This window comes from Paroedura picta, chromosome 2, assembly GCF_049243985.1.
Source record: "Paroedura picta isolate Pp20150507F chromosome 2, Ppicta_v3.0, whole genome shotgun sequence".
In the NCBI taxonomy this organism is placed as follows: Eukaryota; Metazoa; Chordata; class Lepidosauria; order Squamata; family Gekkonidae; genus Paroedura; species Paroedura picta.
The window spans coordinates 123527767-123551634 of record NC_135370.1 but is presented as its reverse complement, the minus strand read 5'-3'; the positions used below and the strand labels follow the sequence as shown (position 1 = coordinate 123551634).

Below are 23868 nucleotides of genomic sequence, written 5' to 3'. Positions count from 1 at the left end.
CCAGTTCTATGGGCCCCCAAAGAAGGTGCCCTTATATTCCATTGTTTCCAATGGAAGTGGGGGAAAAGGAATTTAAACTTTAAAGGGAAACCGGTCTCTTTAAAACATAAATGTTTTGCAAGGCATGGCAGCGCAAGTAAACTTCAAAGGCTTTTAAAGGGCGTGCAGTGCCTTTAAATGCCTTCTCCAAGTTGAAAAATTCACTCTGAAGGCATTTTTTAACGAAATTGAGAGCCCTTGAAATGCATGTCAATTGCGGCTATCCATCAGTCCCAAAAAATTCCACGTAAGGATAATTTTTTTGGGGGGGTGGGTGGGTATTTGTTCATCTTGGATTAGCTGAATGTATATTCCTAGTGGTGGTGTTGAAATGTGTAATAAAAATTCAATCTTCCTAAATTGAATCAGCCCGAAAGGAAATTCTTTGTCTGTATTGTGGAGGGGAGATTTCCCCTTGTCACAGTAATGTCATCAATGGCTGGGTGAATGCTATGAATTGGGGAAGTCAGGAACTTTCCTGTCTGGTCATTGAAATACTGAAGAAATAGCCTATTGCTTCTTGTTTTGGAAAGGAGATTGTTATTTAGGGTCAAATTCTCTGGGAGGAGGATCCAAAGCCCTGGTGGGAAATAGCCCTCGATTGAATTCTCTTGGGAGGGAATTTGCATTATTGAGGAGCTGTCCGGCATTCCATTCTTGGTGTGATGTAATGCAATTTGATTTGAGGTTAATTCAGGCTTCAGGCAATACTAGGCCCACAGCAAAGCATACACATACAGAAATAGGAAACAAGATGTGCCAAAAATGGGGGTGCCCGGGGGGAGCATCACAAGCTATATCTGAAACCAAAATGGTTTTCAAAATTCTGTCTCTCAAATAATTTAAAACCAGAAGCAATAAACGTTAAAGTTAAACAAGCAGTTAAACTGAGATCTGAAAGCCAGCAAAAATGTTAGTCACCTTGTCGTCTTGTATTGCCATACTTCACCAGTTAAATTATCCAAGCAACCTGTCTAGGCAGTCTTAAATGACTCCAATTGTTGTGGACAGAACATGAATAACAGGATCAGACACTGGTTTCCTGAGAAGTGATTGAGCTGGTATTATCTGCCACAGGTGAGACCCTGAGTATCTACTGATAGTGTCACAACTGTTTGTATTCCCAAGCCATAAATTGTTCATTTGGTCCAATCTGTCACTGCAACAATTCATTGAGCTGCTCTACTGTGTAAAAAAGGTTTTGATCTGAGAGAGCTGATAATGATACTTGGTATTATAAAAATGCTTATTGAAGAGTACTAACACCTTTTTTGCCTCATACGATGCAGGATTCGTGCAGTGTCTCCACACTTTGATGATATGCACAGTAACACAGCATCCACCATCAACTTTGTCATCTCACAGGTAGCCAGTGGTGATATCAATACAAGCATTCAAGCTCTAGCTCAGGTAAGTGGAAGTTCTGGTTGGCAAATGCAAAACATTGAACAAGTAGTTTGCGAGAGTGATGAGTTGCACGTTGGGTGGAGCTGAAGTGTCAGGTGACACAGGCATCACTCAGAACCTCCCTGATGACAAAACCGAGTGCACAGGGGCCATCTGACTCGCTTTTCTCCCCAAGGATTTTTAAATACTGACAAAAAATTCCCCCATTTCTATGTAGTCTTATGGTTCTTTCTCCATAATCATGTGCAGTAATACACATAGCTTATTGGAACCTCTTTGCTGAGAGATGAGAGGCTGTTTTCCTCTTGAGGATAGTACCTTTAGTCTTCAGATTAGTTTAATTACATCTTGTTTACTATTGTCTACTTAAGTGATGTTTCAGAATATTAGTTTTAAAAGACCCAAACTGCTTTCTTCCTCATCTTACCATTTATGTTTCTGTATATTTATCTGAAGCTGATTTACTTTTCTGCTTGAAACCTTGAAAGAGTGTTGACATTAACTCAAATGCATCATTGTCCTAGCTGTAACGGCATGGGGTTGAATGTGTGTGTTGTGTGGGAGGTTGTGGTGGTGTAGTGGCAAATGAGGGCATGGGTGTGGAGATATGGGTGTCAAGAACCTGTGGTTTGGAATGTTCATTGAGTGTGGGAGAAGACTGACCTTTGGAAATTGTGGCATAGTGGTTACAGATGAGCTTTCCAGAGCCATGTCTTCAGATATGTGAAGGGAAAATCAGACTGGAGACTCTTCTTAGGGGAAGATTACATGGCAACCAATTCCCCCCCCCCCCAGTTCTGCGTCATTTCTCTTCTTGTGAGAATTAGGCCACAGACACCGAAATGCCCCTCTGCCCTAATACACATGAGGTAGTCACAGTACACAGGTGTCCACCCTGTTTCTTCTTCTCCATTTTTTTCACTGTTGATAAAATGTTATGTGCCCACATGCTTCTTTCATGGTTGCTCCTTAGAAGAATGGATTTTTGTACCCTGTTGTTTACTACCCAAAGGAGTCTCAAAGCAGTTTACAAACACCTTTTCCATTTGTCTCCCCACAATAGTCAACCTGTGAGGTATGTGGGGCTGTGAGAGATCTGAGAGAACTGGGAATGGGCCGCAGTGACCCAGCAGGCCTAAGGTGTCTCAAAGCATTTTCCAATCATCTTCCCTTCCTCTCCCTCTCACTATTTACAGTTTCAGGCTGTAAGTATTTATTTAGATCTTCCTGCACTTTCCAGACTCACAGGACTGAATCTGGTCTGCCTGTCTGCGCCCCAGAATACAAACAGTTGCTGGTAAGGGCTGGCCATAGCCCAGGAGGGACACACCTGCACCACTCCCTCCCAACTGCAGGCAAAAATGGCTCCTTTGAAGGCTGGACTCTGAGGCATTGTACGATTTTGAAGTCCCACCTCCAAACCTCGAGGGATATTTCCAACCCAGGGGTAGCCAACCTACAGGTGTGGCCTGGAGAGCTCCTGGAATTACAGCTCACCTGCAGAGTATAAAGATCAGCTCCCCAGGCAGAAAGGGCTACTTTGGACAGGGTTGTGGTAGAGAAGAAACATTTAAGGCTTCCCACACAGGTTGTTGTTGAATTGAAAGACTTGAGGCCTACTGCACAGGGTTGTTGTGCAGATGAAACAGGAGACAAAAGAGCCAGCTTCCTCTGCAGAATAACGCTGTGCAGTGGCCTCAAATCTTCAGAGTTGCAAAGAAAACACATGGCTTGGCTGTGTCTAACCCCCGGCCAGAGCAGTATTTTAAGTGAAAGGGGGCTTTTCTGTGGCCTCCCTGTCAGCCAGCTGTTTGGCAGAAGGGGAAAGTCCCCCCCACCTCAAAAGGAAGGCCCTCAGGCTCACCTGCGTTGCTCTCTGAAGGAAAATGCCTCCCTCCCCTCAGTCAGGGCCTGTCAGAGGCTCCTTCGCAGCAGGCCTGAAGGGGGGAGGGGAGCACTCTGCAGCCTCCTGCCAGCTCTGTCAGGGTTCTGAGGCAATTCACAGTTGGACATGACAGTTAGGACATCTTTGGGGTGAAAAGGGCTGGTGCAGCCTGTCCAAACCTCTGTTCTCATCCCCCTTGGCAGCCCTGCTGACCTCCTCTCCCTTTGGTGGTCAGGAGCAGACTGGCAGCCATTTCTCCATATTGCCCCTGGCTGGATGGAATTTTGGTCTGTCCTGGTAAGGGGCCAATTGGAAGGCGCTTTGTGCCTTCCGATTGGCCCCTTCGCTTGTCAGTCCAGGGCCACGGGACCAATTGTTTCCCCTCCCCATCACGGACTGAGCCCACCCCAACACCCCTTACTGTTTTATTAAGAGGGAAAAGATGGGCATAAACCAGTTCATGAGTAGTTTGGGTTGGTTTATGATTTTCATACTGCAGCCAGGCCTCAAACTTTTAAAGCAGTTTGTGGCGGTTCATGGGAAGTAAAAAGTAGGAGCTTAAACCTCTGCGTTTTCCTCCCCGAAGAAGTCACCTAAACAATTGAGCTGTGGGAGCAGGCTGCTCCCCACTGCTCAGCTGTTTAGATCAGACTTGCTCCTGCATTTTAGTTGTTTTGGTCTGTAAACAGCTGAACCTCCTCACCTGACTCAGCTTTTTAAAGGGGGTTTCTTGGTTTCAGCTCCAGTTAATTTAAACCAAAACAGCTGAGAAATAATATGCTGCTCTGCTGTTTGGTTTAATGGCTGGGAGCCATTTAAACCATTTTTTCTGCTTCCTCCAAAAAGCCATAGAATGTTGTGCAGCTACTTTCTGTGGCCTGCAAGAAGTAGCGAGAAGCAGAAAGAAGTGGTCATGAATCCATACAAACAAGTTTGGCTCATGAACTTAACTGCTGGTTTAAGTAAGTTTGTAGTTTAACAACAAACCATGAACCGAACCACAAAAATGCAGTTCATGTCCATCTCTAAAACTGTCTGATTTTCCATATAGGAAAAATGCTGAATTCTTTTCTTTCTTTCTCTCTTTCTCTCTTTCTCTCTTTCTCTCTCTCTCTCTTTCTTTCTTTCTTTCTTTCTTTCTTTCTTTCTTTCTTTCTTTCTTTCTTTCTCTCTCTTTCTCTCTTTCTCTCTTTCTCTCTTTCTCTCTTTCTCTCTCTCTTTGTCTCTTTGTCTCTCTCTCTCTCTCTCTCTCTCTCTCTCTCTTTCTCTCTTTCTTTCTCTCTCTCTCTCTCTCTCTCTGATTGATTGATTGATTTCAGAGGTAGCTTCCAATTGCCTGTCCCTGTGTCATAGTCCTGGTGTTCCTTGGAGGTTGCCTTTCCAAGTGCTAGCCAGGGCCAACCCTGCTTAGCTTCCAAGATCTGAAGAGATCCAACTTGCCTAGACTACACCTGTAAAGATGGTTGATAACAAACTTAGCAAGAATGTAGATTTTTCCCAGTACCTGGAAATATTATTTTAAGATAAATGTAATGACATTATATAATAATGGAAATATAAGGTTAAAAGATACTAGAAAGTCACTGAACAACTCTTTCTCCTAATGCTGTTAGGTTTTGAGTCACTTTTTAAAAAATACCATCTCAAGGCATCAGGTGGTGTCAAGCAGTCATGCCAATAAAAAGTTTATCATGGGAAGTCAGACTTCCTTTGGAGTGGTCACATATGGTAACATTTTATAATCTGTTTTGAGTGAGAATGGCAATCTGTAAACAAAATTAAATAAATAAATACCATGTGTGATACTCATATAGCAACTTTTATCAGTGAACTGCAGCAAAATACTAGAATCCCCAATGGGCTGGTAATTAAAATATTGTATAGTAATTGCTATCGTTTACACAAAGTATTGCATCTAATGAGCTTGCCTTGTAGAAAATGAAATAGTGTGACTACTGGAAAATATTGACTCCTACTGGAAATGTATTCATGCCAATATTATAAACTTTAACCGTTAGTAAAAAAATAATTGGGTCTGTCTGCAGATCGATGAAGTCCTGAGACAAGAGGATAAAGCAGAAGCTATGTCTGGCCACATTGACCAGTTTTTAATAGCCACATTCATGCAACTCCGACTCATTTATAATACACACATGGCTGATGAGAAACTGGACAAGGATGAGATCGTCAAACTGTACAGTTGCATAATTGGAAACATGATTTCGGTAAGTTTTTTGACATGGACAAAGAGAAATTCCCTATAATCAGTGAAACTGGCAGTCTAATTCATTCTGGATTAGTTTAGTCTGTGGTTGGCTCTTCTTGCAGCTTAGTTTAAATGAAGCTGTCAAGAGGAACCAGCTCAGCCAGGGCAACAGGAACTGAAAGCTCCCTGCCAGGTCTGCAAGTGGTGGGGAGAGATCACCCTGCTGCATGTGGATCCCGGAGCCAGCTTCAGTGGTGCAGTTTAAACTGCTCTGCAGGAAGTAGAGCTGGATTTTCATACCTCACTTTTATTACCCAAAAGAGTCTCAAGCGGTTTATATTCACCTGCTCTTCCTCTCACCACAACAGGCACCCTGTGAGGTAGGTGAGGCTAAGAGAGCTCAGAGAGAACCATCTTTTAGGCCCAGCATCTTGTGTGGCATGGTTTTTAAAAATTGACATTTTTTCTTCTCGGGTCTATTGGGCCTGAAAAAATTTGGATTCCTGAAAAATCCCTGATATGAGCACCATACTGGTATTGGGATCCAGATTTTTTTGGAAACACCAGTCACCCCAAACCAAAAAATTCCAAGATTGATTTTTGCACACCCCTACTGTACCAAGAGCCTCTTGTGGCACAGAGTGGTAAGGCAGCCGTCTGAAAGCTTTGCCCATGAGGCTGGGAGTTCAATCCCAGCAGCCGGCTCAAGGTTGACTCAGCCTTCCATCCTTCCAAGGTCGGTAAAATGAGTACCCAGCTTGCTGGGGGGTAAACGGTAATGACTGGGGAAGGCACTGGCAAACCACCCTGTATTGAGTCTGCCATGAAAACGCTGGAGGGAGTCACCCCAAGGGTCAGACATGACTCGGTGCTCGCACAGGGGATACCTTTACCTTACTGTACCAGAGAAATGGAGAGTGGCCAGTGTAACTCCCATTTTTTAAAAAATTTGGAGGGAATTTACTAAATTATAGATAGAATAGCTTAATATCTGTTCCAGGTAAATTGATAAAAAGTAGAGATCAAATTGCCAACATACTCTGGATCATGGAGAAAGCTAGGGAGTTCCAGAAGAACATCTACTTCTGCTTCATTGACTATGCTAAAGCCTTTGATTGTGTGAAGCACAACAAATTGTGGCAAGTTCTTAAAGAGATGGGAATACCAAAGCATCTTATTTGTCTCTTGAGAAACTTATATGCAGGTCAAGAAGCAACAGTGAGAACTGAACATGGAATCACTGATTGGTTCAAAATTGAGAAAGGAGTTCGGCAAGGCTGTATACTGTCGCCTTGCCTATTTAACTTGTATGCGGAGCACATCATGAGAAATGCAGGATTAGAGGAGTCACAAATTGGGATCAAGATTGCAGGGAGAAATATCAACAACCTCAGATATGCAGATGATACCACTCTAATGGCAGAAAGTGAAGAGGAACTAAAGAGCCTGTTGATGCGGGTGAAGGAGGAGAGTGCAAAAGTTGGCTTGAAACTCAACATTAAGAAAACAAAGATCCTGGCATCCTGCCCTCTCAATTCCTGGCAAATAGATGGGGAAGAAATGGAGATAGTGACAGATTTTATTTTCCTGGGCTCCAAGATCACTGCAGATGGGGACTGCAGCAAAGAAATTAAAAGATGCTTGCTCCTGGGGAGGAAAGCTATGGCAAATCTAGACAGCATCCTAAAAAGCAGAGACATCACCCTGCCAACAAAAGTGCGTTTAGTCAAGGCTATGGTATTCCCAGTTGCAACGTATGGCTGCGAAAGTTAGTGTAATACAACTTTGATTAAAGCTTAAATGTTGAAACAGGTTTAGTTCTCAATTCTTTATTTTAAATTCTCTAAATTCTGACAAGTTATCCGGATTGTAGTCCTTGTTTAGAACTACAACATTCTTCTTCAGATTCTCATAATAATACAACATCCAATAAGTACAAACACCTGTCTTCATATAAACATCATTGCAAACACCATTGCCAATAATTCTTACCAAATGATTATATTCAAATACATAACATTGAATTTCCTAAAGGATTCATAACCTAAAAGAAAATAACATAGGGTACTTGTTAATGGTTCAGCATCTTTTTGGAAAAACAATGGTCTGTGTTGTTCAACTTATTTATAAATGATTTGGATGAGGGATTAGAGGGGATACTTATTAAATTTGCTTACGATACTACACTGGGAGGGATAGCAAACACAACTGAAGACAGCAGCAGAATACAGGATGAGATTGATAGGCTTGAGAAGTGTGCTAAACCAGCGGTCCCCAACCTTTTTGTGGTCAAGGACTGCCTCCGGGGGTGGGGGAGAGCCGGCGGCCCAGGTGCCACGCACGCGCGGCAGCTGTGCGTAAACGCGCATGCACGTTTTCGCCAGCAGGTGGTGCTAACGTGCATGTACAGAGTTGCCGCAGATGCGCGTTTTCGCCAGCAGGGGGCACAAATGTGCATGCAAGGCAGCTCTGCATGTTTGCGTCGCTGTCGTGCCAGCGGCCGTGCCTGGCTCTTCCCTCCACCTCTCGCAGCAAGCAGCTAGCCGGGCCACGAGTGAAACGGCCGCTTTGGCAGCCGCTTCGCTCACGGCCAGACAAACCTCTCGCTGCGGGGGGGGGGGGGAGGCAGGCATGGTCGCTGGCAGCCCGGTACTGTGGCCTTCTGGGCTGCGGACTGCGGGTTGAGGACCCCCAGGCTAAACTGAATAAAATGTTCAATAGGGACAAATGTAAAGTTCTGCATTTAGGTAGGAAAACCCAAATACACCAATATAAGATGGGGGAGACTTGTCTTGGCAGTAGCACGTGTGAAAAGGATCTAGGAGTCTTAGTAGATCATACATTGAACATGAGTCAGCAGTGTGACTCAATGGCTAAAAAGGCAAATGGGATTTTGGGCTGTATCAAACGGAGTATCGTGTGCAGATCACGGGAGGTGATGGTACCGCTTTACTCTGCTCTGGTTTGGCCTCACATGGAGTACTTTCAGTTTTGGGCACCCCAGTTGAAGAGGGATGTTGACAAACTGGAACATGTCCATAGGAGGGCAACAAAGATGGTGAGGGGTTTGGAGTCAAAGTCGTATTAAGAAAGGTTGGGGGAGCTTGGTCTGTTTAGCCTAGAGAGGAGACAACTGAGAGAGGATCTGATAACCATCTTCAAGTATTTAAAAGGGTGCCATATGGAGGATGGAGCAGAATTGTTCTCTCTTGCCCCAGAGGGACAGACCAGAATGAATGGGACGAAATTAATTCCAAAGAAATTCCATCTAAACATCCGGAAGAAATTCCTGACCGTTAGAGCGGGTTTCTCAGTGGAACAGGCTTCCTCGGGAAGTGGTGGGTTCTCCATCTTTGGAAATTTTTCAACAGAGGCTAGATAGCCATCTGACGGAGAGGCTGATTCTGTGAAGGCAGAGGGGTGGCAGGTTGCAGTAGATCAGAGATCGGGATGTGAGTGTCCTGCATAGTACAGGGGGTTGGACTAGATGACCCATGAGGCCTCTTCCAACTCTGTTATTCTATGATTCTATGAACATCTGACTGTTACAACCTTGAGAATCACATAAACATAATCCAATCATTATTGCATATTTAACCTTTGAATTTGATCTGCAGCTTTTCCGCATTGAAAGTTTGGCTAGGGAGGCCTCTGCTGGAGTACTGAAGGACTTGATGCATGGACTTATTACCTTGATGTTGGATTCAAGGGTTGAAGACCTAGAGGAAGGCCAACAGGTTATTAGATCTGTTAACCTCTTGGTGGTAAAAGTTCTGGAGAAATCTGACCAAACCAACATACTGAGGTAAATGCTGATAACATAGATTTGATAAATCCTTCCAGTCATCACTGCAAATTTTAGCAGGAAACTGAATATTTGCTTCATGTTTTGCATATGATGATGTTGACTTTACTTGGGATAGGTCAGTGTAAGATAATACAGGCTCAGATAAAGATCTGCAAGCTAATACTGAAGTGTTCTGCCTGAAATGATCAGCTAAGTTTGTTATATTAATATATTTGATTCTCAACCTGGCCAAATCTGAGGGTACTTAACTCTTGAGAGAGAAGAATTGTGAATGTACAAGGCAGATCTTTCTACAATCCTGAAAAATGACTCAGGTTTGCAGAAAATATAGTTTGGGGAGGGTTTTAAAAAGAGATGAAGCACCTGTAGCTTTAAGAAACACATGCCCTTAGTTGCTGTTGCTAGGCAACCCCAACTGTTCCAGCTTGGTTACTTTCCTTAAGCTTTTTTGGCCTGTGAGGGAAGAATTCATCAGGACCAGGTGTGGCAGCATCCATTGGCCAACTTGTACCTCCCAAGTTGCATGATACCTAGTTCTGTCTGCTTGCTACTGTTTAGTAGCAGTCATCCCATGAAAGCCAGTATAATGTAGTGGTTTGAACTTAAGACCTAAATTCAAATTCTTTCTCTTCCATGGGTGACCTTGGGCCAGTCACAAACACTCAGCCTTATCTCCTTTACAGGGTTGTTGTGAGGATAAGATGGAAGAGAGGAAGAAATAGTGTAGGAAGGAAAATACAGGAGAAAATGAGGTGTTCCTTGCAGGTTCCCCATCACACAACTGGACTTGGATCAGTGGAGAACCAGACTTTTCCCAGGGAGAGGTTACCAGAATTGGGAAGGAGGAAAAACTGAAGATTGAGATGGGGGAAGATTAAGTTAGGATGGTTCATAGATGGGAAGGAGAAAAGGAAATAGGGAAGGGAAAATTTGCAAAGTATTATGTCATATTGTAAAAGAAGCTGAATTGGTCCTGAATGAATCTGTGGAGTTCTTGTGGTTAATGTTGCTGTATGTGTTCCCTACAGTGCCCTGCTTGTTCTGCTCCAGGACAGTCTTCTAGCAACTGCAAGCTCTCCCAAATTCTCAGAACTTGTAATGAAGGTGAGTGTGTATACTGGATTTTATTTCGTTTGTGGATTTCTGAATTGGGAGAAGCTACATGTTTCTGTGGAAGACTGGGTAAAAAACAGCTGTTAACTACAGAAATCAGCTGTTGAAATGTGAGCAGGCACTGTACGGTGGCAATCTGTAAGCTCTTTTAACAAGAGAATGGGACTACTTGTTTCAATGATATGTTTCAATATAAAAGTACCTCAGTACAATAGCCTGATATGGGCAGCTTCTTTGTGCTGAAGAAATAGATTAGGCTTTTCAATCTGAATGGCTCTTTTATAGAATGGCACAACGGTATGAGGGGATAATGAATATATAGCAGTTTGCTCAGAAATGTTCATTTTATACTAAAATCAAGTTCAGCATTGACAATCCTAAATTTGGAGAAGGGCCTGCTTTGGTTTTAAAAAGTTGGCTTCATAACATTCTCTTCCCTCCCTTTCAGTGTTTATGGAGGATGGTGAGGCTTCTCCCTGAAACTATCAACACCATCAATCTGGACCGAATTATGTTGGACATCCACATTTTCATGAAGGTATTTCCAAAGGAGAAGCTGAAACAATGCAAGAGTGAATTGACCATACGGACACTAAAGACCTTGATTCACACCTTGTGCAAGCTGAAAGGACCCAAGGTGAGAGCATAATTTCCCTTCTCCACCATAACACATGCTCCCTGTTGCTTTTCTATAGTATTTAAAATTTCTTTCTAAAGGTTGACACTCTTTCTCTTAGATCTTAGATCATCTGACAATGATTGATAACAAGAATGAGTCTGAATTGGAGGCTCACTTGTGCAGAGTGATGAAGCATTCCCTGGACCAAACTGGAAGTAAAACGGATAAAGGCACAGAGAAAGGAGCTTCTCGGATAGTAAGTATTTATTTAACGTAGTGAGAGAATGAGCCGAAGATGTAAAGTAGGTTTGCTTACTGGGCACAAAATTAGATCATGATGGCTGAGAGTTGTAAAGTTTCTGAATTATAGTTTAAAGTTGTCTTTACTGTAGATCAGCTGTCCCCAACCCCCGGTTCGGAGACTGGGACCCGTCCATGGATCAGTCAGTACCGGGCCACGGCTCCTCCTCGTCCTCCTCCCCGGCTGCTGCCTTTGGGGCTGCTCTGCCACCGGCTCACCTTTGGTGCTCTCCGGTGGCCACCATGGCTGGGGCTCCCCCTCGGTGTGGCTCTGCGCAGCTGCTGCTGGCAGTACCCCCCAGTAGGCAGCGGGAAGTCAGGGGCGCCGGCGGGAAAGCAAGCGGAGCAGGGGCACTCGTGCGGCGGTGGCGACGTCCCTCGGCAAAAGACTACCCCCCCCCCCCCGGGCCTCAGTAAAATCAGCGGTCCCCAGTGATAAAAAGGTTGGGGACCATTGCTGTAGATCATGTGAACAAGTTTTCAAATATGGAGGCAGGGATGTTGCATGTAGTGCTTTCAGCAGTGAATGGTTTGCTTTTCAGTAATTCAATCTATTTAAAATGGCAACTTTGGTATACAACTAAACTTCAAGAAAACAGGCCAAAGTGATATTACTATAAAGTACTAGAAAAAGCTGTTCTTACTAGTGTGGTGCCTAGTCTTTCCTTAATTACAAAGCTTACTTCCTTCTTTTATGATAGGTTGGCTATTCTAGTGAAGAATTCTAGTGATCATTGACTTTCTTTATTCCAGCAGCTCACTTAGTCCACTGTATTCCAGGATTGTGCTGGACATTAGCTAAAACAGCTAGAAGCAGTTGCAAGCTCCAACCAAGGGTTAGACCTTAAATAAGACATTTCAATTTTCGTCTTTTAGGTTCTGTAGAAACCAATGAGATTACATTATCATCACAGGTTATAAAATTAAGTAGCTTAAACAAAATAATGAAATATTCTAAAAAGCAAGTCAAAGGGTCTTGCATTATATTCATTTCCTAGTTTGTCCAACATGAGCACATTCTTTTAGACTAGCAAATGAATAGTAATTTCAAACTTTCCATGAAAGGTGCTAAATACTTTTCTATGGTTTTTCATACATCACAGATCTTTCTGAGTACTAAGAGTTCCTTTAAAAAATGCTACAAATTCTTTCCAAGGGGACAGTTGTCGCCTGTACAACATTACCATTAGTAGTAGAAGGCAATCTAATCTAGTACCAGCTGAATTTCTAGCACAACCTACTACTGACTGCCTGCTAGCAACAGGAGCCAGGGAATGATGGGTATAAACGAATGGGAAATGGTGCCAGTATGGATAGGGAAGTTCAAAAATCCATACCTTCCCATCCAGAAACATTAGATCAAAGCACATTCCAGACACATCAAAGTAAAGAAAAGGAAACTGTGGAAACAAATGGAATGGGAATAGGGGGGGGATAGTGTTTGTGGATGCTGCAAAAAGCCTCACTGCAGTTTAAAATGGTCTATGTGGAAGCAGCCTAAGTTCTCATTAATAAGCAAAGGGTTCTAGAGTGAGGGCATAAAAAGGTTTTGAATATGTTGTTACAAAGCAGCCTGCTGAGCTTGAAGTGATATTGCCCACACACCCTTTGACATTCCAATTCAGAGAAGCACTTAGAGACATGACATTCTGTTGCATTGCAGTGGGAGTTTCTGGGCGTACAGAAGACACAGATACATATGTTTCCTTATTCTGGCATGAATGTGGCCACAGATTTATTGTTATACAAAACTGAGTTTAGGGAAACATAGGTGGGTCCAGCAGCCCGCAGCTCACTGACTGTGAAGAGGCAACCAGACCACATCAAGTTCCCATACTCATCAGCCTGCTGGCCACTGGGAGAATGGTTCTTGGCCAGAGTTCCATGAGCATCACCCTCTATTGGAATCCCCGTCAGCCATCTGCAATGCGGGGCACCCGCCTCCCCAACAGGGAATACACCGCTGTCAAACATGCCCTCAATCTCTTATGGAGGCTCCAGTCCCTGGAGGAGCCCAACACACAGGCACCTGTCAAATCAGGATCTGCACCTCCCCCCCCCCCCGCATAACCGCCACAGAGCAGAGTGTCCAGCTCACTAGCTGATCGCCTTACTCCCACCAATGCTCATTAGCCAGTGCAACCCAAAAGGCATGCCATTCAGCCACAAAACCATACCCAACTCAGACAGGGGACACCGTCTTCCCCAAACAAAGCCACCAACAAAGCACAACGTATGGATGACACAAAATCTTGCAGCGATTTGTCATGCATGACCTGGAAACCAGCTTGCAGATCTTCCAACTCGCAAAGGCCACTTTTTTCGGAACCTTAGATTTTCTCAAGGCATGCCGTTCTAACAGCGCCAACCAAAATACCAGAGTTCCCGGGGCAGCACTGCTGAATGATCAGTAAATTCTGCATGATGGCAGCAGACAAATTTATCCAGAGATGACCGAAATGACCCTAAGGAAGACATACCATTATATTGATCCACCATCAATGGTGGCAGTGCATCTTACCTGTGGTGCCTGCCAGGGAGTTTGTTGGATGAAGCAAGCAATTTGCTGCAGTGGAAAGCCCTCCCAAATGCCAACATGAACACTGCTCTGGACAAGAGGACTTTGTACTCTGAGTAACACCTAACAGTGAACTGCCCCATCATGCCCTGTAATAAAGGTAAAGAAATAGGCCTCATACTCTTTGGCTTCTGAGGTGCCAACCTTTTCCAATTCTCCAAGGACCTATGAAGACAAAAGAAGAACCTGGATCCCACCAATTATGCAGTTTACAGTAGCATGATATAGTGGAGAGATGGACATTTATAGTCTTAGCAGCCACACCCTCCAAAGGAGTTGCACCAAATAGCGCAACACTGCCTCCTCACAAGGGGAATACCCCCATGCCCTGGAACAAGAGAAAAAGTGAGAAACTGAAGTGTCAAAGGTGCCAAGAACCCCCTCAGGCCTTTGTGGACGATTCTGCACCGAGACTCCACAGCAACTTCAGAAGAGCCTCTGCGTATGAATTCACCGCTGTTGCTAATCTCCTGAAGCAATCTGCCTGAGAAAGGGACAAGGCACTGGCAATGTGGTTGTCCACCCCTGCAATATGCTTAACAGTGAAAGAAATGTTAAATTCTAGACATGTCAATACCAGCCTGTGGACCAGATGCATGATTCTTGCAGATCTAGAAGACTGCTTGTTCACCACACTGTCTGACTGACAGACCAAAATACAGTTTTCCTATCACAGAACAAATCCTGCCATAGAATCATAGAATCATAGAGTTGGAAGGGGCCATACAGGCCATCTAGTCCAACCCCCTGCTCAACGCAGGATTAGCCCTAAGCATCCTAAAGCATCCAAGAAAAGTGTGTATCCAACCTTTGCTTAAAGACTGCTAGTGAGGGGGAGCTCACCCCCTACTTAGGCAGCCTATTCCACTCCTGAACTACTCTGACTGTGAAAAATGTTTTCCTGATATCTAGCCTATATCGTTGTACTTGAAGTTTAAACCCATTACTGTGTGTCCTCTCCACTGCAGCCAACAGAAACAGCATCCTGCCCTCCTCCAAGTGACAACTTTTCAAATACTTCATGTCCTATCATGTCCCCTCTCAACCTCCTTTTCTCCAGGCTGAACATTCCCAAGTCCCTCAACCTATCTTCATAGGGCTTGGTCCCTTGGCCCCAGATCATCCTCGTCGCTCTCCTCTGTATCCTTTCAATTTTATCTACGTCCTTCTTGAAGTGAGGCCTCCAGAACTGCACACAGTACTCCAAGTGTGGTCTGACCAGTGCCGTATACAATGGGACTATGACATCTTGTGATTTTGATGTGATGCCTCTGTTGATACAGCCCAAAATGGCATTTGCCTTTTTTACCGCTGCATCACACTGCCTGCTCATGTTTAGTTTACAATCCACAAGTACCCCAAGGTCTCGTTCACACACAGTGTTACCTAGAAGCGTATCCCCCATCCAGTAGGCATGCTTTTCATTTTTCTGACCCAGATGCAGAACTTTACACTTATCTTTATTAAATTGCATCTTGTTCTAATTTGCCCATTTTTCCATTGTGTTCAGATCTCGTTGAACTCTGTCTCTATCTTCCGGAGTATTTGCCAGTCCTCCCAATTTGGTGTCATCTGCAAACTTGATGAGTAGTCCCTCCACCCCCTCTAGATCATTAATAAATATGTTAAAAAGTACCGGGCCGAGCACCGAGCCCTGAGGTACCCCGCTACTCACCTCTCTCCAGTCTGATGAAACACCATTGACAACAACTCTTTGAGTGCGGTTCTCTAACCAATTCCCTATCCACCTGACTATCTGAAAATCCAGATTGCAGTCCTTCAATTTATCCATCAGAACATCATGGGGAACCTTATCAAAAGCTTTACTAAAATCCAAGTAAATGACATCAACCGAATTTCCCCGATCCAGCAAACCTGGATAGCAACCACCATCAAGATAGGGAACAGTTCAAAAAATGTCAAATTATGGAGTAAACCCAACTTACTCCACTCCTGTGACAAGCATTCTATGCACCAGTGGTTGACAGCAAACATCAACAGCCCTCCTCACGTGGCTGCCACAGCAAGGTGCCCGCCAGCCCTCTCCCCCAATCCCAGCCGCCTGCTATCTTCTGGGGGCAGAATTCTCAGCAATGAAGAAGGCAATAGCAGCGATGGAGCAGCAGACTGAGCTGGGCAGTGTGAAGAAACAAGGCGAACACGCAGACTGCATCGCCTTTTAAAGCTGGCCAAGCCTGCCTGGTCCACCTTGCTCACACCACGGTTTCCGTGAGACTGAGCCCGGCGTTCACATGGGACCCATCCTGTGGCTTCCTCCTGCACTGGCCTTGCCTACAGCTGCAACAGGCAACTGCCAGGTAGGGCAGCAGCTGTGACTAGTAATAAATCATCACTCACTGGAAAGATTCATATTCACACCTGGCTTTAAATAACAAGGTCATTTTTACTGCTTTGATTAAAATATTCTTTTTAATTGCATTAATAAGTCAAGTATAACTGTTCTGGTCTTAAATTGTGGCAGATCTGAAGGATTTTTCATTCCAACAATATTCATGAGAATGCTTCTGCTTTAATTTCCATATTTCCAAGGGGTGATTGTGTGTTAATCTGTCTCCTATTTTTGTTTTGTAGGATGAAAAGTCACCAAAGGCCAAAGTGAATGATATTTTAGCAGAGATATTTAAGAAAATTGGCTCTAAAGAGAACACTAAGGAGGTAAGAGCTTTATACCAAGTGATGATGGAGTGGAAGATGATGCTACAGAGAGTTAACGCTCATCCCTCTCTTTACATGGAGGCAAATTCTTTAACTCTGTTATTCAGTTACATTCAAACATTTATCTTTTTAAAGTGGTTAGTTAGCTGGTTCAGATGCTTTGCATTGTTTTGGATGTATTTTATGAAGAATAATAATATTACACTATTTTTGCCTGTGTGTTTGCCATGCAACTCTGTAAAAAGAGCAGGAAAAGGAGCTAAGTTTGGAAGTGGAGTGTTACATCGTATTTAGCAGTTTTTATCCTGTCACTCCGTTACAATGCCAAAGGCCGCCCTGAATACCATCACTGGACCCACGGGGCCTGGCTGTCTACCTCCAGGTTTCGCGTCTTGAATTCCTGGGAAAGGTAGTTGAAAGGACTGTGGTGGAGCAGCTCTTGGCTTACTTGGAGGAAACTTCGGGACTCGATCCATATGAGTCGGGCTTCCGTCCTGGCCATGGGGTGGAGATGGTGCTGGTTGCCTTAATGGATGGTCTGTGGTGCCAGCTGGATCAGGGCAGATCGGCCGTACTCGTATTGCTCAATATGTTGGCCGTGTTTGATGTGGTCGACCACGAGTTATGGGCTCACTGCCTTTCCCAGGGCCGGGATTTGGGGAACAACCCTTCAATGGCTGTGTTCCTTTTTCCAGAACCGGACAAAGAGGGTGGCATTGGAGTAGACCCTGTTGCACCCTTACAGACTCTCTTGTAGGATCTTAATCCGTTCTCCAGGACAGCTGTTCCAGAGCTATGGGCTGGGTTACTATCAATATGCTGATGACACCCAGCTCTATCTCCTCATGGATGGTTACCTGGACTCCCCCTTGGATACATTTGCCAGATGTTTGGAAGCTGTAGCTGGATGGTTAGAGCAGAGCCATCTGAAACTCAGCCCTTCCAAGATGGAGGTCCTGTGGCTGAGCATTAAAGGGCCATGACATGAAGAACAGCTTTCCACCTTTGCAGGAGCACAATTTAACATCCCACCTACAAGCAAGGAATTTGGGCTTGATTATGGATGCCTTCTTTTCGATGGAAGCACAGATCACTGAGGCAGTGCATACAGTGTTTTCCCATGTTTACCAAGTGAATCTACTAGCACCCTACCTGCCCCCGGAGTGTCTTGCCACAGAGATCCATGTGACAGCCACCTCTAGATTGGACTTTTGTAACTTGATCTACACTAGCCTGCCCATGTCCTTGATGTGGAAACTCCAGCTGGTGCAAAATGCAGCTGCTGGGGATCTCACTGGTTCATTATGGAGGACCCGCATACAGCTTGTGCTGCACTGGTTACCAGTTATGGCCCAGATCAAGTTCAGGATTCTGGTTTTGACCTTTAAGGCCATCCGTGGCTTGGGCCCTGCCTATCTGAGGGACCGCTTGTCTGCTTATGCCCCCCTGCAGGGCTCTTCACTCTGCAGAAACTAATCTGTTGGTGGTCCTTGGCCCTGGAGAAATGCACCTGGCCTAGGGCCTTTTCAGTCCTGGCCCTAACCTGGTGGAATGAGCTCCCGGGAGAGCTGAGGGCCCTGACAGCTATCAAAGTTCCGGAGAGCATGTTAAACGGAGCTCTTCTATCAGGTCTTCGGTTAGGTTTGGGTTTTTAAGATCAACAATTATACTAGTGAGTGAACCCCCTTCTAGATGACTGTGTGGAGGTAGGAAGGTTTTTAGTTATCTTGATGTTTGTGATGTTTTTATGGGGGTATATTCTTATTTGACCCACCTTGAGTCCCAGGAGGAAGGCAGGCTATAAATCTAATAAATAATAATACTTGGGCATACTCTTTTCTTCTCTATCATGGATCTTTCTTCATCCTGAATTTTTTTGCATTAATAATTTCACAAATGCTTGTTCTAACATTCCCATTTACCCTCAAAACCAGGTTTGTCACTTTCATTATCAAGGTTTTATTTGGTGTGTTTTCTCAGTCTCCGAAGGATTGCTTCTATTCATTATGAAGACAACTGGTTGTTTCCAGAACAGTTTTGATGCTCACTGCACCCTGGGAGGGACAGGGTATAAATTAGTGAATACATAATTAATATAATATATAATATATAATATATATAATATATAATATATAATATATATAATATATAATATATATAATATATAATATATATAATATATATAATATATAATATAATATATATAATATATAATATATAATATATAATATATAATATATAATATATAATATATAATAGTGATCTTAACCCTCTGTATAATGAGTTTGAGATTGGTTGACAGATCAAACCTAAAGAGTGCTTGTTGATGGTTCGTCATCCTCTTGGAGAGGAGTGACAAGTGGAGTGCCTCAGGGATCTTTCCTGGGCCATGTGCTCTTCAACAAATTCATAAACGATTTGGATGAAGGAATGGAGGCGGTGCTTATTAAATTTGTAGAGAATACTAAACTGGGAGAGGTAGCAAACACAGCAGAAGACAGAATCTGGATATACAATGATCTTGACAGGCTAGAAAACAGGGCTAAATTAATAAAATGAATTTCAGTAAAGATAAATGTAAAGTTCTGCATTTAGGTAGGAAAAATCAGATGCATCATTATAGGATGGAGGGAGACCTGTCTGGGCAGTAGTATGTGCAAAAAGGATCTAGGGGTCTTAGTAGACCATATACTGAACATGTGTCAGGAGTGTGACTCAGTGGCTAAAAAAGCAAATGGGATTTTGGACTGAATCAAAAAGTATAATGTCCAGATTGTGTGAGGTAATGGTTTGCTCTGGTTAGACCTCACTTAGAATACTGTGTTCAGTTTTGGCCACCACAATTGAAGAAGGATATAGACAAACTGGAGCGCATCCAGAAGAGGGCAACAAAAATGGTGAGGGGTTTGGAGACAAAGACATATGAGGAAAGGTTGAGAAAGCTTGATCTGTTTAGCCTGGAGAGAGGTGATATGATAGCCTTCTTCAAGTACTTGAAGGGCTGTCACACAGAGGATGGAGCAAGAATTGTTTTCTGTTGCCCCAGCGGGTCAGACCAGAACCAATGGGATGAAATTAATTCAAAATAATTTTCAGCTAAACATTTGGAAGAAGTCCCTTACAGAGCAATTCCTCAGTGGAATAGGCTTCCTCAGGAGGTGGTAGGTTCTCATTCCTTGGAAGTTTTTAAGCAGAGGCTAGAGAGCCACTTCACAGAAATGCTGATTCCGTGAACTTAGGCAGATTGTAAGTGGGTGGGCAGAAGGGATCGTGTCCATGCTTGGCTCTTGTGGCCCTTTCTTGAATGTCCACGGAAATGCCGATCACTGCTTTGTGGTCGGGAGGCAAATTTCCTCCAAGCCAGACTGATTCTGGGGCCTTTTTTGGGGAAGGGCATCATTTGGCAGGTAGTTGTGAATTTGCTGCTTTCTGCAGGGGGCTGGACTGAATGACCTGGAGGTCCCTTCCATCTCTATGATTCTGCCCCACATAGCACATTGTCCTGATTTGTCATTGAGGATCTCAAGACATCAGGACTGGCTCTTCTGATGTGAATGCACATGATGGCAATCGCTGTTTCTTTGTCCTGCGGTTCATTTCAAGGGCCTCACAACTTGTGCCTATCATCAAGCCTTCTAACCTAGTTTGGAGCTTTTCTTCCTAATAATGTCACAACTTATACACAAACTATTTGACTTGCATTTTAATTCAAAAGTACTTTTCTTTTGGCTGTTCACTATATTAATGAGCAATACACTATATCACTATCTCCCTTTCTTACTGATCCATCAGGAGAAGATTGTTCTGTGCCTTTATGTCAGTTCTTTCAGAGATGCAGTCTAATTTACCATCTTGCTGAAGACATCATCCTTGCATCCTTTTTTCTTTCCTGAATATCAATATGACCATCAGTAACTTTCAGATGATCATAGGACACGGATTCTTTCTTCATAGAAATCAAGTGATACTAAGAACCAAAGATGTATTTGGCAGGCAACCCATTTATCTGTACTTGCCAAGTTCCCATATCCATGCATAGGCCAAGAAATTAAGTTGTTGCTGTTTAAGCAGTGAGGATCAGTGTCCGCTTGACTCCTTCTGGAGTCGTCTCTGTTCCATAGGCTAGCCTTCAAGGAGCAGTGGAGGCACACAGTTCTTCAGGGCACATGTGCTTGAGGATGTGCTATTAAGGAGAATGAGCATCAGCTCACTGGCAAGACGTTTACACTGTTCTGAAACTGGCTCTGAGCAGATTTCTGTGTAGTTTTGTACAGATGATCACTTGTAAAACATCAGGTAAGCCTATCTTTTCTGTAAATATGCACATTTCAGGTAACTCAGGAACTTTACTTTCTACAGGGTCTTGCAGAGTTATATGACTACAAAAAGAAATACTCTGATGCAGACATTGAGCCCTTCCTCAAGAACTCTTCGCAGTTCTTCCAGAGCTATGTGGAAAGAGGTCTCCGGTTGATTGAAATGGAAAGAGAGGGCAAGGGACGCATTCCTTCTTCTACAGGTAACTTTACAGTGTGCCAGCTTGTGTGTGTGTGTGTGTGTGTGTGCATGTGTGCATGAATGGGAGACTTGCTGCTGTTCTGATGCAATTCATATTTTTTTCAACTGCAGAATGCAATTTTTAGGCAAGAGATCATATTGGTATTCTGGAATGTAAGGCATGAAATGATGATATATGGACTAGCTGCAAAGTATTCTGTCAGAGCTGCAAAATTCAACCTGGGTGTTTAAAGATGCATCAGGATTTGTTAGTAGAATACAGTTTTACTTGTATAAAGTGTTATTGAGGAAAATAAAATATACTCAGATTAGCATTACTTATTGGAAAAATAATTAGATTGTCAAATAATCTGTTTCAGCATTAAAAGATGCAATTTTCAGTGCACTATTGATCCTTATTGCTTGCTATTGTATCAAGTGATTTATCACGTTAACCTTGCAGGGAAGGGCTGTATGTATATCATTGCTATGGCAGTGTTCTCAAGCAGGTTTGTATTTTAGGATCATATTAAATGGGATTTCCCAGCAGTAGTAATGTTCATTTTGTAATCTTGTAATTTCAGCAATAGACTACTGATTCAGGAGGGTAGCCATGTTGGTCTGAAGCAGCAGAAAAAAGTTTGAGTCCAGTGGCACCTTTAGGATGAACAAAGTTGTACCTTGGGTATAAGCAAGAACTGAGTAATTTAGTGACTCAGTATCTGTGTTCAGCCCCAGGCCTTCAAATCCCTATATCCAAATGTCAGGCTCTTGCCTCATCCTTCTATATTTTCTCCTCACAACAGTCCTATGACATTAGTTAGATCAGGGGTAGTCAAACTGCAACCCTCCAGATGTCCATGGACTACAATTCTCATGAGCCCCTGACTGCCAATGCTGGCAGGGGCTCATGGGAATTGTAGTCCATGGACATCTGGAGGGCCGCAGTTTGACTACCCCTGGGTTAGATAAAGAGAAAATTGGCCCAAATTGCAAAGTTTTCTGCAGCTGCACCTGACAGCTGGATGTAGAGATCCTCCTGCTGCTGCATATTCTCCCCACCCCCCATGCCTTTGTTTCTTCATCCCTCTCTGGCATGAAGGAGGGAGGGTTGGCAGCCAGTGTGCTTAGGAGCACATATAGATGGGCAGGCATTTCTCTGTCTGCTGGCAACCTTACATGAAAGGTTAAGAGCTAGTGTGGTATAATGACTGGAACATTAAAGTAGGCTTCAGGAAACCCAAATTCAAATAGTTGCTGGACATAAAATTCACTGGTGTTTATCTTGATTGTTTCCTTTCCTAATAGATGAAGTGGTTTTCATCCACAACAGTCTTGTCATGACCATTTTATTAAAAACCAAGTAGACTACAAAAGTAAAACAGATGAAAGCATTCAGAATTGCTGCAGCTCTACATGGCTACAGTAGTAGACATGTAACTGATATTAAGTGACATTACCCCAGTGGCACAGGAGTTGCTGCTGTCATGTGATTCTTTCCCATACTACTTGGGTCATGTGAGAAGCCTTAGCCATGTGGGAGGGGTCCCTACCACGTGTTTTACTGAACCTGGAACAGTGGCAGTATGGGAGGAATAATTCAGCTCACACGGTCTGACGAGATCATTAACTTCATGGCGTGGAAAGAACCAAACTGGAGTAGTTCCTGTGTTACTTGAATAATGTCAGAACAGCCCTGAAGAAACAGTGTCTTTTTAGCATTCATTCTATTATTTTTCTTTTTCCAGGGGTTTCTCCCCAGATGGAAGTATCGTGTATCCCTACTGCCACTAATACAGTATCGTCATCAATAGGCAATTCAAACGGTGAAGAAGTGGGGCCTTCTGTCTACCTGGAAAGGCTAAAAATCCTCAGGCAGCGATGTGGCCTTGATAATGCAAAGGTATTATAAGTGAGACTTTTCAGCTGGCTCTCTAGTCCTTCTATGCTGGCTACTGTTTCCTCATGGCATAGAGGCCTTTCCTCTTGCTTTTAGGCTGCCTGCTTTTGTTAGACTGATGTTACACAGAAGTGGGAAAGGAGGAACCCCAAGTGGCCCTTGCACTGTAGCTTTTCATGCTTCTCCAGTAGTGCTCGTTTTCTGAGTATGACTAGCTGATCTCTCCTGCCAAGAAATCTATGAGCCTCAGATTATGATCACAGATCTTGCAGCAGATCTTACTACTTTCTGCATTTCCATAGATCCCGCAGTTTGGCTTTTGTGGAGGGGACCAGTGGGGTAATGGCCTCCAAGTGACGTAATTGTGTCAAGGCCCTTAACCTTGGGTTCTTGTAATACAGTTGATCATTCCATTAGTAGATGAAGAATCTTAGAATACTGTTAGTGGAAAGTGCTGTCAATTTGGTGGTTGCAAAACGATCAACTGTCCTATATAGAAAAAACACCAAAAATTATATATCAGTGGTGCTGGCAGCTATTTTAAGTGTAATTTAAAAACTTTTAAATTAATTTACGGATTTTATACTGTAATGAATTGTAGTTTGAATATGATGTTCATGGCCCTGACTTGGCGAGTCCAAGAGGGGGCGGTATACAAATTAAATAAATGAAATCTCTCTAAAGGTACTTAATTAAACACGAATCTACAGCTATGGTAATGGGGTAGGCTGTGTAAGTGAGATGCTGCACTGTAGTTCTGCCATCATGGGAATCCTTTGGACAGTTACAGGTTGTATGGGATAAAAAGACAACTGGACTACATCCAAGTATGGAACAAGT

General features: G+C 43.5%; 1 protein-coding gene and 1 non-coding gene across 8 annotated transcripts in view; both read left to right on the top strand.

Annotated features, from left to right (window-relative positions):
• Positions 1-23868, top strand: part of CKAP5 (cytoskeleton associated protein 5) — a 90035-nt gene that overhangs the window by 62481 nt on the left and 3686 nt on the right. For all 7 annotated transcript variants that reach the window (XM_077322349.1, XM_077322343.1, XM_077322348.1 and 4 more), the window contains 9 exons: positions 1329-1449; positions 5377-5556; positions 9155-9342; positions 10374-10449; positions 10907-11095; positions 11196-11333; positions 16548-16631; positions 20991-21150; positions 22877-23031. In XM_077322349.1, coding sequence (XP_077178464.1) covers positions 1329-1449; positions 5377-5556; positions 9155-9342; positions 10374-10449; positions 10907-11095; positions 11196-11333; positions 16548-16631; positions 20991-21150; positions 22877-23031 — 1291 coding nt within the window. The remainder of the gene's footprint in view (positions 1-1328; positions 1450-5376; positions 5557-9154; positions 9343-10373; positions 10450-10906; positions 11096-11195; positions 11334-16547; positions 16632-20990; positions 21151-22876; positions 23032-23868) is intronic.
• Positions 1498-1609, top strand: LOC143831054 (small nucleolar RNA SNORD67). Its single transcript, XR_013228689.1, has one exon. It is a non-coding gene; the product is annotated as a small nucleolar RNA SNORD67 (small nucleolar RNA).